This window comes from Heterodontus francisci, chromosome 11, assembly GCF_036365525.1.
Source record: "Heterodontus francisci isolate sHetFra1 chromosome 11, sHetFra1.hap1, whole genome shotgun sequence".
Taxonomy (NCBI): Eukaryota; Metazoa; Chordata; class Chondrichthyes; order Heterodontiformes; family Heterodontidae; genus Heterodontus; species Heterodontus francisci.
The window spans coordinates 51,729,971-51,744,874 of NC_090381.1; the positions used below are offsets into that span (position 1 = coordinate 51,729,971).

Consider the following 14,904-nt stretch of genomic DNA (forward strand, 5'->3'; position numbering starts at 1 on the left):
ATACTGAGTGAGACCCGTGCCGTGAAAGCTTCTGCCTCTGTGGACCCGCTGGCTTTACAAATCGTAAACGGGATGGCCCGTGACGACCATCTGTTCAGCGAAAAATCAGGAGGTGTCAATGGAGAGGCAGTGGGCTGCATAATCTGCAGAGATAAGTACCGTTTAACAAATTGTAATTGGGGTGTCGACCCTGTGTGACGGGGTGGGTGGGGGGGGAGGGCCGCACTGAGGTCTCCCGCCACCGGTAATCTGCGGTGGGCCCTTCTCAATGTCGTAGGTCGAGCCGGGCCTCTCCCCGCAGGATTTTACCGGCCCCTGCACCGCCACCCGCAGCATCAAGGGGCCGGTAAAATTCAGCCCCTAGTGTGTGATAGCTGTAACGCCTGATGGGATTCCTCCCGAGAAGCTTTTGGAAGGCTCCCTCTCAACATCTTCTGAATGAACTGCTTCTGAAAAGATCCCACTGACCCATCTAAATGTACTTGGATGCCAGACTGTTTGCCATCTGGAACATAACAAACATTATCCTTTTTCTTCAAGAATTGACAAGTACTTTGGCCAAGGGGTCCTTATTTTCCTTTAACCGGCGTGCATGTGTGTGTGTGTTGGGTATTTAGAAGGGAATGTTATATTTACTATCATGTTTCAAATTGTGTGTTAAAGCTTTGCATCTTTATTGACTAAGTCTTGTTTAATAAACAACAAAAGTATGAATTTATTATAAAAGAAACCTGTTTGGTGGATTTTATTCTGAAACTAAAATAGAGTAGATAATTGGCTGCATCAGTAACTGGGTACAAATTTAAATATATGTTGTGACCTGTGGAGAAGTGGAACTAGAGAAAGACGGTGCACTCCTCCCACCTTTGTTGTAACAACATGAATGCAAGCAAACAGATACTGAACTATCTTGTGGTCATAAGAGAGTGATTCACAGCTAAAGTAATACAGATCTCGTTGCGAAGAATCATACATCACATCCGCCAGTCTTAGAGTGATAACTCAATAAAACGGTAATCTCAAAGTGTGGGGTCTGAAAAACTATGCCACAAGAAACACATTTATTTATTTATTTTTATTTTTGACATCACCTTTACTGGTGAGAAGATATAGTTAACGACCAACATAAGAACCACAGCATCATTCAAAAAAATGCTGTCAAGTGCAAGCATAAAACAAGGGCATGTACACGTTACCTCACACAGCTTCCAGACACTGGGCCATAGGTAAAAATAGTTATGAACAATTACTTACTGAAACAAAACTAAATTAATACTTTAGCATGGTCTGGGATAGTTATTAAATATTAACAGGTAGAAGGCCATCACGTTGAAGCATATAATCTACTTGTGGGGTTCAGATTGCATTCATAAACCAGAGCTAGTGGCTGGTGATTTATTGTGCCAGCCGAACGCTGCAATTAAATTTCAGCTTTGAAATCACCCCCATTATCTGTTACTCCTTTATCTGTGCACTCAAGCAAGTCTGATGATTTCGGTGTTCCATTGCTGTCAAATAAGATCTGACTTCTGTGCTTTATAGTTCTGCTATTTTCTTTTAACAGTATGCATGGTGTTTCCAGCAACAAAGATTTGTAAAAAATAAGTTTTAAAAATTTTCCAATATATGTACACAAATATTTTACATATTTTATTTTTTAAAAATTGTTATTTTGCGTTATATTCATCTCATCAGTATATCCATTTAAAGTCATTGTAAAAGATCTATTTTACATATTAATGTCAATATTTACAGTTAAAATAGCAAATAAAAGCATTTCAAGATCTTTAAAGGTTATAAAATATCAATATTTCCATTTCCAACAGTACTAGCAGACAAAAATGTTAGGCAGCATACAGCTTACTGCAAGCACTGTACATTCATATATTATCCATTACACAAATCCAACTTGGTGTCAGAAAGGTCACAGAACAATAAAAACTCAAGTAAATAGTTCATATACTGCAGGTACAAGCTGGAGTTCGTAACTGCTCAGTATCATAAAACAATTCTATTTTATTTTACAGAATGCATTTAATTTGTAGCTTGCGGCATTTCCAGTATCAGAGATCTGACGACAACTATAATTTATTCTGAGTTTGATGTGACTGTTACTCCTGGCAAGTTGTTGGAAGTGGTGGTTCTACTGATTGCTCGGAGCACGTGCTGTCGTTCCATTCCTTGCTGCTTTGTCATGTCCTCCCCGTACACAACCTAGTTTTTGAAAATTATAAGAACAAAAGTTTTTTTTTCTATTAAGAGATATACTTTTAAAAATCATACATCATAGGCAAACAATTGGCAGGCAGTGTGGGACTGGGGCAGAAGTGTTGGGGAGATGGGGGGGATGATGCAGCTCTGCTACCCAAAGAACTTGTCCAATTAAACCAAATTCAGAGTTGCATGATGCACATGGGATAAATGTGGCAAGTGACACCTTAAATACAAGAACTGAAGTGTTATACCTGATGCTGGGTGGAAATGAGTTGTAAAACAAGTGGAACACAAGATGGTTACCATATCCCATGAAAAATGACACAATGGCTGGAATTGTACGCCACCCCTCCCCCCCAAAGTGCAGAAATGTGGCGGCGTAAAATGAAGCGGGAGGCTCAGGGGACCCTTCCTGATCTTCTCCTGCCTCCGCCTCTACTTTATGCAGGGTGGCGGCGGCAAAAAATGGCCTGCCCACCCCAGGCCAATCAAGAACCTTAAATGGCCAGTTAAGGGCCACTTAAGGGCCTCCATCCAACAACGTGGGGATTTTACCCATGGCCGGTTGGACTGCCCAGGTCCAAGAGAAGCCGCGTGACAAACGCAGGCAGCTCTCTGACGGCCTGGGGGCAGGGAAGTCCTCATGATCAGGCACCCTGTGCCCGTCGGAAGGCCACCTCCGCAGCCCCAACCACCCACAGCACCCAACATGCGCCCCCACCCCCATCCCCCCAATCGACCACCCTTGCCTCACCACAGCCCGACCGATCACTCCTGGTGAGGCACCAAAAACTTACCTTGGTTCCAGGGCTCCCCGACATCATCTTTGCGATGGCTGGGTTGCAGTCCCAGTGGCGCTGCTGGGACTAAGAGCTGCCGGCCCGCTGATTGGCCAGCAGCTCCATTAGGCGGGACTTCCTGCCTCAATAAGGTGGAAGTCCCATCTCAGCCCAATTAAAGGCTTGGGTGCCATAAAATGTGGAACGAATCCCCAGGCCAGGCGGAGGCGGGTTCACCACCAACTTTTAAAGAACAAAGAGCAAAGAACAGTACAGCACAGGAACAGGCTATTCGGCCCTCCAAGCCTGCGCCGATCCTGATGCCTGCCTAAACTAACACCTTCTGCACTTCCGGGGACCGTATCCCTCTATTCCCATGCTATTCATGTATTTGTCATGATGTTTCTTAAACGTCGCTATCGTAGCTGCTTCCACCACCTCCCCCGGCAGCATGTTCCAGGCACTCACCACCCTCTGTGTAAAGAACTTGCCTCGCACATCCCCTCTAAACTTTGCCCCTCTCACCTTAAACCTATGTCCCCTAGTAACTGACTCTTCCACCCTGGGAAAAAGCTTCTGATTATCCACTCTGTCCATGCCGCTCATAACTTTGTTATCTCTATCATGTCGCCCCTCCACCTCCGTCGTTCCAGTGAAAACAATCTGAGTTTATCCAACCTCTCCTCACAGCTAATGCCCTCCAGACCAGGCAACATCCTGGCTAACCTCTTCTGTACCCTCTCCAAAGCCTCCACGTCCTTCTGGTAGTGTGGTGACCAGAACTGCACGCAATATTCTAAGTGTGGCCTAACTAAAGTTCTGTACAGCTGCAGAATGACTTGCCAATTTTGATACTCTATGCCTGGACCGATGAAGGCAAGCATGCCGTATGCCTTCTTGACTACCTTATCCACCTGCGTTGCCACTTTCAGTGATCGTTGGGACCTGTGCGCCCAGATCTCTCTGCCTGTCAATACTCCTAAGGGTTCTGCCATTTACTGTATACTTCCCACCTGCATTAGACCTTCCAAAATGCATTACCTCACATTTGTCTGGATTAAACTCCATCTGCCATTTCTCCACCCAAGTCTCCAACCAATCTATATCCTGCTGTATCCTCTGACAATCACTATCCGCAACTCCTCCAACCTTTGTGTCATCCGCAAACTTACTAATCAGACCAGCTACATTTTCCTCCAAATCATTTATATATACTACAAACAGCAAAGGTCCCAGCACTGATCCCTGCGGAACACCACTAGTCACATCCCTCCATTCAGTAAAGCACCCTTCCACTGCTACCCTCTTTCTTCTATGACAGAGTCAGTTCTGTATCCATCTTGCCAGCTCACCTCTGATCCCGTGTGACTTCACCTTTTGTACCAGTCTGCCATGAGGGACCTTGTCAAAGGCTTTACTGAAGTCCATATAGATAACATCCACTGCCCTTCCTTCATCAATCATCTTCGTCACTTCCTCAAAAAACTCAAATCAAATTAGTCAGACATGACCTCCCCTTCACAAAACCATGCTGCCTCTCGCTAATAAGTTCGTTTGTTTCCAAATGGGAGTAAATCCTGTCCCGAAGAATCCTCTCTAATAATTTCCCTACCACTGACGTAAGGCTCACCGGTCTATAATTTCCTGGATTATCCTTGCTACCCTTCTTAAACAAAGGAACAACATTGGCTATTCTCCAGTCCTCTGGGACCTCACCTGTAGCCAAATAGGATGCAAAGATTTCTGTCAAGGCCCCAGCAATTTCTTCCCTTGCCTCCCTCAGTATTCTGGGGTAGATCCCATCAAGCCCTGGGGACTGATCTACATTAATGCTTTGCAAGACACCTAATAACTCCTCCTTTTTGATAATGAGATGACTGAGACTATCTACACTCCCTTCCCTAGGCTCATCATCCACCAAGTCCTTCTCTTTGGTGAATACTGATGCAAAGTACTCATTTAGTACCTCGCCCATTTCCTCTGGCTCCACACATAGATTCCCTTCTCTGTCCTTGAGTGGGCCAACCCTTTCCCTAGTTACCCTCTTCCTCTTTATATACATATAAAAAGCCTTGGGATTTTCCTTAATCTTGTTTGCCAATGACTTTTCATGACCCCTTTTAGCCCTCCTGACTCCTTGCTTAAGTTCCTTTCTACTGACTTTATATTCCTCAAGGGATTCGTCTGTTCCTAGCCTTCCAGCCCTTACGAATGCTTCCTTTTTCTTTTTGACTAAGCTCACAATATCCCGCGTTATCCAAGGTTCCCAAAATTTGCCAAACTTATCCTTCTTCCTCACAGGAACATGCCGGTCCTGGATTCTAATCAACTGACGTTTGAAAGACTCCCACATGTCAGATGTTGATTTACCCTCAAACAGCCGCCCCCAATCTAAATTCTTCAGTTCCTGCCTAATATTGTTCTAATTAGCCTTCCCCCAATTTAGCACCTTCACCCGAGGACTACTCTTATCCTCATCCACAAGTACCTTAAAACTTATGGAAGTTTGGTGGATGGCTCCCGTCCGCCAAGGGTAAAATTCTGGCTAATATATTTTTACCCAACAGCCAGACAGGGTTGTGAACATGCATAAATGTTGACATCATGCTGTATATGTTTGAAATGAAATGTGTGCTCTTTAAATGGACTTCTACCCACTATAATATCTTCAAGTTCAATTAAATGATGAAATTGGCATGCAACACTAGTGGTCCCTTGGAATTATCCAACAACATAAACATCTAATGCACGCTCATGGGATAAAGCCATTGCTGTACAAGTTGTCCGCTGATGAACTTGCAGCAGATGGCATAGCTTATGTAACAGCCCCTTTTATGAAGTGAGGCAAGAAAGACAGTTCTCTAGCGACACTTAAAGGGTGGTGCAGCTTGGTCAACAAACACTTGTCTGACAATAGTCACAGATGTAAAGAAGATGCCTCCGGTGTTATTTCACCTGCATTTATTGCTCCTCATGATATTTCTCTCTCATTTAAATCATACAGCACTATTAGAACCCCAAAGAAGCTCCCATCCTCACCTACTTTTACAGTACTATTTAAATTGCAGCAACAATCAAGCATAATTAAAGAAAATACCGGCAAAAGCAAGCATGCTCTCACAAGTACAACTAACATGGAGCACGATCAACAAAATTTGAATTGAAATTGTGAGAAAAAGTCTGCAGTAATAATATTCCTTTAAAATCTGACTTCAGCAGGCCAGATCAATAATTTATCCATTTCATAAGTGGGAGCTCAGCGCTGGGAATGGAGGGTACACAAACATGCGAAATCTAGCAAGCTAAGTATGTATATAATTTTCAATTGTCTAATGAACCTTTGTCAAGTTCATTGTGACTCTGCTCCCTTGGTTGCAGAAGTTTTCACCAGAAATTATGGATTTGACTATAGCACATGGACCCGCAAACCAAACTCCCCTTCAGTGAAGTTGTGAGGCAGGAGGGGAGCCTTGAAAAATGTTATCCTTCTTTGTATCCTTTAGAAAGAGTGAACATCTCTCCTCACTTCAGATGGCAAATGCATCAACCAGATTCTGGGTCCTGGCTTTAGTCATTTCCAATGTACGTGGTAGTAAAGAGATCAGGTAAAAAATGATCAAATTGTTGCAAATTCAGCTTTATATTAGTGTTTGCACCTAAATGTAGTAAGGGAAGGGCTTGAAAGGTTTGTAACTTTAAAAAAGATTGGCCTACATTAGTTTCACTTGGCGATATGGTGGCATAATGGTTATCCTAGTGGACTGGTAATTCAGAGGTTTAGACTAGTGATCTAGAAGTATGAGTCCAAATGGACAGCTGGGAATTTAAATTCAGTCAATTCAATAAATGTGGAATAAAATGCCAGTGTCAGTAATGGTAACCATGAAACTACTCGAGTGTTGTAAAAACCCATCTGGTTTTCTAATGTCCCTTAGGAAATCTGCTGCCTGATCTGGGCCTGTATATGACTCCAGACCCACAGCAATGTGGTTAGCTCTTAATTGCCCTCTGAAATGGATTAGCAAGCTACTCAGTTGTATAGGGATGAACAATAAATGCTGGTCTTGCCAGTGATGCCCACATACGTGAATGAATGAAAAATGTTTGAATAACTACTCGGAAGTACTATGATGTCAGGACACCAGATAATTAGAAAAGAGATAGAACATCAAAAGAACTTTGAAATCTTTAAATTGAAAATTTAAAAAAATAGTCCAGTTATAATTACTGCACATAAAACACCTAAAAAATTATTTTAATATATTCTGGGTTCCTGGAATGTTACAACATTCAGTAGAGCCAATCAGGTGAAAGTTATATAATCTCATTGTATACTTTGTATCAACTCTGTCGAGGTCCATACTTTCCGAGTGGACTTCCTGAACTATGCATCTTTCTGGCTGTATAACAGCAGAAATAATTCCATGTAATGTTGATGATTAAAGCTATTAGAGAAACGTGTAGGCAAGTGCATTCTTAAATCTAACTATATAGTTTTCATGGTATGACGGTACTGATGCATCACAGCATGCTACTGAGGAAGATTCAGCAAATACTTCATCAATGAATTATCTCATAACTCTCAAACTCTGAAGTTACACATGAGTTATGCAAATTATTTACATTTTCAGCATCTCACATAGCAATATGTACTGCATTTCTGGAAGGAATATTTTAAACATTTCCGTATGTCTTCTGTGAAATGAAATTAAAAAAAAATCAGGGTGGATTCTTAATTATGTGAAGGACAAAATAATATTACTGTGCAGATAGAGTTTCAGCTTGTAGTGGAAGTTTAATCTACTGAGATTTTTGTGTCCATTATAGGAAATCAGACTGTTATTGACTGATCTGCAACAAGTATATTTTCTGTTGTTGTCAATGGTATCCTGTATGTTTGCTTGTCACTAGTTATAATTGTTTGTATAATTATTAGCAGGGTAATGCTGTTTGATAGTATGCAGTACCACAGGACATGCGCGATGCCAATATCATCACCCTCTATAAGAACAAGGGTGACCGCGGTGACTGCAACAACTACCGTGGAATCTCCCTGCTCAGAACAGTGGGGAAAGTCTTCGCTCGAGTCGCTTTAAACAGGCTCCAGAAGCAGGCTGAGCGTGTCTATCCTGAGGCACAGTGTGACTTTCGAGCAGAGAGATCACCATTGACATGCTGTTCTCCCTTCGCCATCTATAGGAGAAATGCCACGAACAACAGATGCCCCTCTACGTTGCTTTCATTGATCTCACCAAAGGCATTGACCTCGTCAGCAGACGTGGTCTCTTCAGACCACTAGAAAAGATCGGATGTCCACCAAAGCTACCAAGTATCATCACCTCATTCCATGACAATATGAAAGGCACAATTCAGCATAACGGCACCTCATCAGACCACTTTCCTATCCTGAGTGGCGTGAAACAGGGCTGTGTTCTCGCACCTACACTGTTTGGGATCTTCTTCTCCCTGCTGCTCTCACATGCATTCAAGTCTTCAGAAGAAGGAATTTTCCTCCACACAAGATCAGCTGTCAGGTTGTTCAACCTTGCCCGTCTAAGAGCGAAGACCAAAGTACGGAAAGTCCTCATCAGGGAACTCCTCTTTGCTGACGATGCTGCTTTAACATCTCACACTGAAGAGTGTCTGCAGAGACTCATCGACAGGTTTGCGGCTGCCTGCAATGAATTTGGCCTAACCTCAAGAAAACGAACATCATGGGACAGGACGTCAGAAATGCTCCATCCATCAATATTGGCGACCACGCTCTGGAAGTGGTTCAAGAGTTCACCTACCTAGGCTCAACTATCACCAGTAATCTGTCTCTTGATGCAGAAATCAACAAGTGCATAGGAAAGGCTTCCACTGCTATGTCCAGACTGGCCAAGAGAGAGTGGGAAAATGGCGCACTGACACGGAACACAAAAGTCCGAGTGTATCAAGCCTGTGTCCTCAGTACCTTGCTCTACGGCAGCGACGCCTGGACAACGTACGTTAGCCAAGAGCGACGTCTCAGTTCATTCCATCTTCACTGCCACTGGAGAATCCTTGGCATTAGGTGGCAGGACCGTATCTCCAACACAGAAGTCCTCAAGGCGGCCAACATCCCCAGCATATACACCCTACTGAGCCAGCGGAGCTTGAGATGGCTTGGCCATGTGAGCCGCATGGAAGATGGCAGGATCCCCAAGGACACATTGTACATCGAGCTTGTCACTGGTATCAGACCCACCAGCCGTCCATGTCTCCGCTTTAAAGACGTCTGCAAACGCGACATGAAGTCCTGTGACATTGACCACAAGTCGTGGGGGTCAGTTGCCAGTGATCGCCACAGCTGGCGGGCAGCCATAAAGACGGGGCTAAAGTGTGGCGAGTCGAAAAGACTTAGCAGTTGGCAGGAAAAAAGACAGAAGTGCAAGGGGAGAGCCAACTGTGTAACAGCCCCAACAACCAATTTTATCTGCAGCACCTGTGGGAGGGTCTGTCACTCTAGAATTGGCCTTTATAGCCACTCCAGGCGCTGCTTCACAAACCACAGACCACCTCTAGGTGCTTACCCATTGTCTCTCGAGACAAGGAGGCCAAAGAAGAAAGAAGAATGCTCTTTGATATTAAGCAGGCTAGAAGTAATGTGAAATTGGGTTAGATGTTAATAACAAAAATTGTGTGGAGTTGCTGAATTAAACACCTACTAGTGAAGTTGTCTCTAATGGGTGGTGGTTGATGGCAAATGTTCATCCTGGAGTTTAGTTACTAGTGGTGCACTGCAAGGATCTGTTTTGGGGCCACTGCTGTTTGTCATTTTTATAAATGACCTGGATGCGGGTGTAGAAGGGTGGGTTAGTAAATTTGCGGATGACACGAAGGTCGGTGGAGTTGTGGATAGTGCCGAAGGATGTTGTAGGTTACAGAGGGACATAGATAGGCTGCAGAGCTGGGCTGAGAGATGGCAAATGGAGTTTAATGCGGAAAAGTGTGAGGTGATTCACTTTGGAAGGAGTAACAGGAATGCAGAGTACTGGGCTAATGGGAAGATTCTTGGTAGTGTAGATGAGCAGAGAGATCTTGGTGTCCAGGTACATAAATCCCTGAAAGTTGCCACCCAGGTTAATAGGGCTGTTAAGAAGGCATATGGTGTGTTAGCTTTTATTAGTAGCGGGATCGAGTTTCGGAGCCACGAGGTCATGCTGCAGCCGTACAAAACTCTGGTGCGGCCGCACCTGGAGTATTGCGTGCAGTTCTGGTCACCGCATTATAGGAAGGATGTGGAAGCTTTGGAAAGGGTGCAGAGGAGATTTACTAGGATGTTGCCTGGTATGGAGGGAAGGTCTTACGAGGAAAGGCTGAGGGACTTGAGGTTGTTTTTGTCAGAGAGAAGGAGGAGGAGAGGTGACTTAATAGAGACATATAAGATAATCGGAGGTTTAGATAGGGTGGATAGTGAGAGTCTTTTTCCTCGGATGGTGATGGCAAACACAAGGGGACATAGCTTTAAGTTGAGGGGTGATAGATATAGGACAGATGTCAGAGGCAGTTTCTTTACTCAGAGAATAGTAGGGGCGTGGAACGCCCTGCCTGCAACAGTAGTAGACTCGCCAACTTTAAGGGCATTTAAGTGATCATTGGATAGACATATGGATGAAAATGGAATAGTGTAGGTCAGATGGTTTCACAGGTCAGCGCAACATTGAGGGCCGAAGGGCCTGTACTGCGCTGTAACGTTCTATGTTCTAATGCTAAAATAATGGGCTGAATTCTATAGGCCCAGCGTGGGCAAAAGAAATGGCGGTGCCACGTGCCAAAGAGCTGCCGCAATTCCAAGCGTGGCAGCTCATTTAAATAGCCAGGGCGGGCCGCCTCCCCGATCACGGGGAGGGGGCGGGCTGTCCGTCCCTGGCAATCCGGCAATGGCGGCTTATGCCTGTGCGCAGGCGTTGATGCCATTTTTAAAGGGCTGTCAGCCCTACTGAGACATTTCAATATTTAAAGAGACAGTGAATTAAAATAAATAAATAAATACATTAATTTGCTCCTCTGCCACCCCCCCCAATATCAATTAAAGTAATTATTTGCCCTTCCCCCCAAAACGCTTACCTTCCCAATCTGACCTTCTCCCCCACCCCAAACTGCACAAACTTTAAACTATAACCCTTCCCACCTTTCCCTACACCTATGATTCATTTGACCCTGTACCCCGCCCCCCCACATCCTACACTGAGAAAATTACCTCCTCCCCCTTCCCAACCAGGGTTGCACCTTGTTTCCCCAGACGGGGATCCGAAGGTGCGACAGTGCCGGCCGCTGGGGTGAAGATCACGGCGAGGCTTCAGGAGATGACGGGAGATTCATTTATTCAGGCAAGTTAATTTATTTAAATACTTAAATAGCGGTCCAATCGCCGAGCTGCGGGGAGGCTGCCATGAGGCCTCGCCTTTGCCGGCAATATCGAGGCGGGCTCAGTGTTGAGGTCCATGATGGGCCTCATTTGGGGCAATCTTCATGGCGCTCCCCACCACAGATCCCGATGTCAAGGGCTCTATAAAATCCAGCACTTTATTTCATTTTCTTTACCCTGATTTGGCATTGAATTCACCAACTGTAATTTACACGCCTTCTCAATCTTTGCACTGTTAATTTAACAATCCTTCAGTTTAATTGGTTAAGGAGATTCATAGTTGCTTGCCCTGTTAACTCAGGTCCCAGATGCCCTGTTTCCCTCGCTGTGCCATTATCAGCTCACTTTCAGCAACTTAGAAGGCAAAAATTTCAAAAAGACAAATATGCAAGGGCAAGTCTAACCAATGGCAGACACCAAAGCAGAAAATGCCAAAAATACTCAGCAGGTCAGGTAGCAATTATGGAGAGAAAAACAGAGTTAACGTTTTAGGTCATGATGAAAGGTCACAGACCTGAAACGTTAACTCTGTTTTTCTCTTCCACTGATGCTGCCTCACTGGCTGAGTATTTCCAGCAATTTTGTTTTACATTTCCTGCATCCGCAGTATTTTGCTTTTGGAAAGGCGGACACCATTAGATGCCCTACTAAAGCAAATTATGGCATTACACTAGCTAATTTGTGGCCAGTATAATTTATTATGTATAATGAGGCCTCAATTATTCTTACCATAGGTGATTTAACTAATGATATTATGGAGTTCCTCGCAGAACTGGTCTTTAACTTCAGGTGGGCTGCAGAGTGTTGGTTGGAGCATAGATGCTGAGTCGGTGTACTGGGCCAGAGGCAGTGAGCAGTCGGATGGACAGTATGCATTCCGAGCCATTTGTAGGTGGCTCTATCGTGCTGAGCAAAGAGTTTCTGATGGCAAAGCCCACTCCATGCTGTCTTGGTTCTTCTGGATCCCTACCCTGCCAGAAGAAGGTACAGTCTTGCTCCCTTAGTGATCCGCTCGCAGGGAGGCGTGTCTCCTGAAGTGCTGCAATGTCCACATTGAGTCTACTGAGCTCGTTGTTAATGATAGTGGTCTTCCGAGAGTCATTGATTTGTGTAAGATCTTCCAACAGGCCAGGACACATAGTTCTGACATTCCAGCTTGCAAAACGAAGGGCTGGTACCTTCTTTCCTTTTTTTGTCGTGTTGTTTGGTGTGGTGTTACAGTCCACTTGACTAAGCTCCAAGCACCCATTGAAGCAGGTGGACAGTGGGAACCAGTTGCCAGTGATCGCCAGAGCTGACAGACAGCTATAAAGGCGAGGCTGAAGAGAGGCGAGTCGAAGAGACTTAACAGTTGGCAGGAAAAAAGACAGAAGTGCAAGGAGAGAGCCAACTGTGTAACGGCCCTGACAACCAACTTTACCTGCAGTGCCTGTGGAAGAGTCTGTCACTCTAGAATTGGCCTTTATAGCCACTCCAGGCACTGCTCCACAAACCACTGACCACTTCTAGGTGCTTACCCATTGTCTCTCGAGACAAGGAGGCCAAACGAAAAGGAAAGGTGATTTAACTATTTATTTATCTATCACTGAATATCAAGAAAGATTCTAAACTCTGTACCTAAATTACAGCTAGATGATGAAAGAGGTTCAGCACCAAATCAAGTCCTAAATACATTAATAGACCAGGTTCCGAACAATTAGCATATTCACATATTCTAAAAAAAAAGTAACCTCAGGATCAAAAACCCATCCTTATTCCTTTATATTTATATTACTAATTCTTTGTGTCTTTAATCAATCTATTCCACTAACTGCTATGATCAAAAGTTACAATGATGTAAAATTCAAGACTAAAAGTGAACAGAAAATAAAGGATTGCATATTCTGGAAATCTGACATAAAAACAGAAAATACTGGAAACACACAGCAAGTCAGACACACATCTGTGGAGAGAAACAATAACAAGATAATGGCCTGAATTTTTACTGCCATGATTTACATGGAGGGGGTGGAACGACTGCCCCCAATGACGGAGAGGGGGCGGGCACTCTGTCCCCGGCAATGGCGCCTGGTGCCATCGCGCAGGTGCCATCTTTAAAGGGCTGCCAGCCATACAGTTCTATCTAAATTTTTAAAGGAACAGGTCATGAAAAATTAAATGGAAAACTTTATTAACAGTTTCAATCACCACTCCCGCGCCCCCCCACCCCCACAATGAGTGAAAACTTTATTAGTTGCCCTCTCCCCCCAAAAATGTCAACTCTCGATCCTGTCCTTCCCCCCCCCAAACCTTCTTCCCTTTAACCTTCTACTCTTTCCCACCATCCCCTCAACCAATAGCAAGAGTTTTCCCTGTTCCCCCTCGCCCCGATAACTTCACTCCTCCCCCCTCCCTACCAGTGTGCCACATCGGATCTCTGAACAGAGATCCGAAGACGCGGGATTTCCGGCAATCAGCCGGAATAACAGCCGTCGCAATGAGGTATGTAATTATGCAATAATTACCATATATTTAAATATTTAAATTAAGTGCCTGTCGCCAAGCGGTGGCCGGGGGGGGGGGGGGGCCGCCAGGGGGCCTTGCCGCCACCAGTAATTTGGGGCAGGGCCTTCCCGGCATCAAGGCCCATGGCGGGCCTCTTCCGGAGGTATTTTCCGGGCCCCCCTGCTACGACGTCGGGGGGCTGGTAAAATACAGCCCAATGTTTCAGGCATAGCCCTTCATCAGAATTTCTCTCCACAGATATTGTACCAGACTTGCTGAGCGTTTCCAACATTTTCTGTCCATAAACATGACCAGAAATGTCATGAGTGAAAGAAGAAACCTGATAGAAATGAACCTATTTGTTTAAATAAAGAATTAATTTGGCTGTTAATTATAAAGTTATTGATAACTATCTGTTGGCCATATAGAAGAACATAACTCTTAGAATTATCAGCAATGCAGAGTTGTGTCTAAATATTACTGCAGCTACCCGGCTAAAACCTATTTGTTACAGTTTAGTGGTCTGCATCTGTTTGGTTATGCTAAATAAACCAAGTATTGCTTTTAAATGAAAATAGATTGCAAACTTTACATACCAGCTAGAACAAGAAGAGATAAACAGTATTTAGATATCACAGACCCTTCCAAAATTTAACAAAGTTTTTTTGAAGATTATGTTGAAATTGTTCGAAGTATTTGATGCTTGCCTTTTTCTATTAGGTTGAATAACTCATTAATTTTTAGCAGAAAACAGGAACGTGCGTAGGATTAATTTCACAATGCAGCCTTTCCGTTTAAATAAATAAACATTTCTATATTGCAGGCTCGATTCTCATTCACTTGCAGTTGATAGGTAGAAAATATGCAAGGGGGAGGAGATCGTGGGAGGAGGGGGAGAGGCAGACTTTTCAGGCTGAATTTTACGAGTGCGCCACAGTTCCTGTCCCTGAGCTTAAAGGCCTGCTACCCACCCGAACCCGATGGGACCCAACGACATGTCGGGTTCGGGTCGGGTTGCACTTCCAGGTCCGGCAT

The 14,904-nt window shown here is 44.2% G+C and overlaps 1 protein-coding gene across 5 annotated transcripts in view; it reads right to left on the minus strand.

Moving 5' to 3' along the window:
- Window positions 1–1,060: 1,060 nt before the first annotated feature.
- dock10 (dedicator of cytokinesis 10) overlaps window positions 1,061–14,904 on the minus strand; it is a 382,664-nt gene continuing 368,820 nt past the window's right edge. For all 5 annotated transcript variants that reach the window (XM_068042143.1, XM_068042145.1, XM_068042146.1 and 2 more), the window contains one exon: window positions 1,061–2,214. In XM_068042143.1, coding sequence (XP_067898244.1) covers window positions 2,089–2,214 — 126 coding nt within the window. In that variant the 3' untranslated portion in view covers window positions 1,061–2,088. The remainder of the gene's footprint in view (window positions 2,215–14,904) is intronic.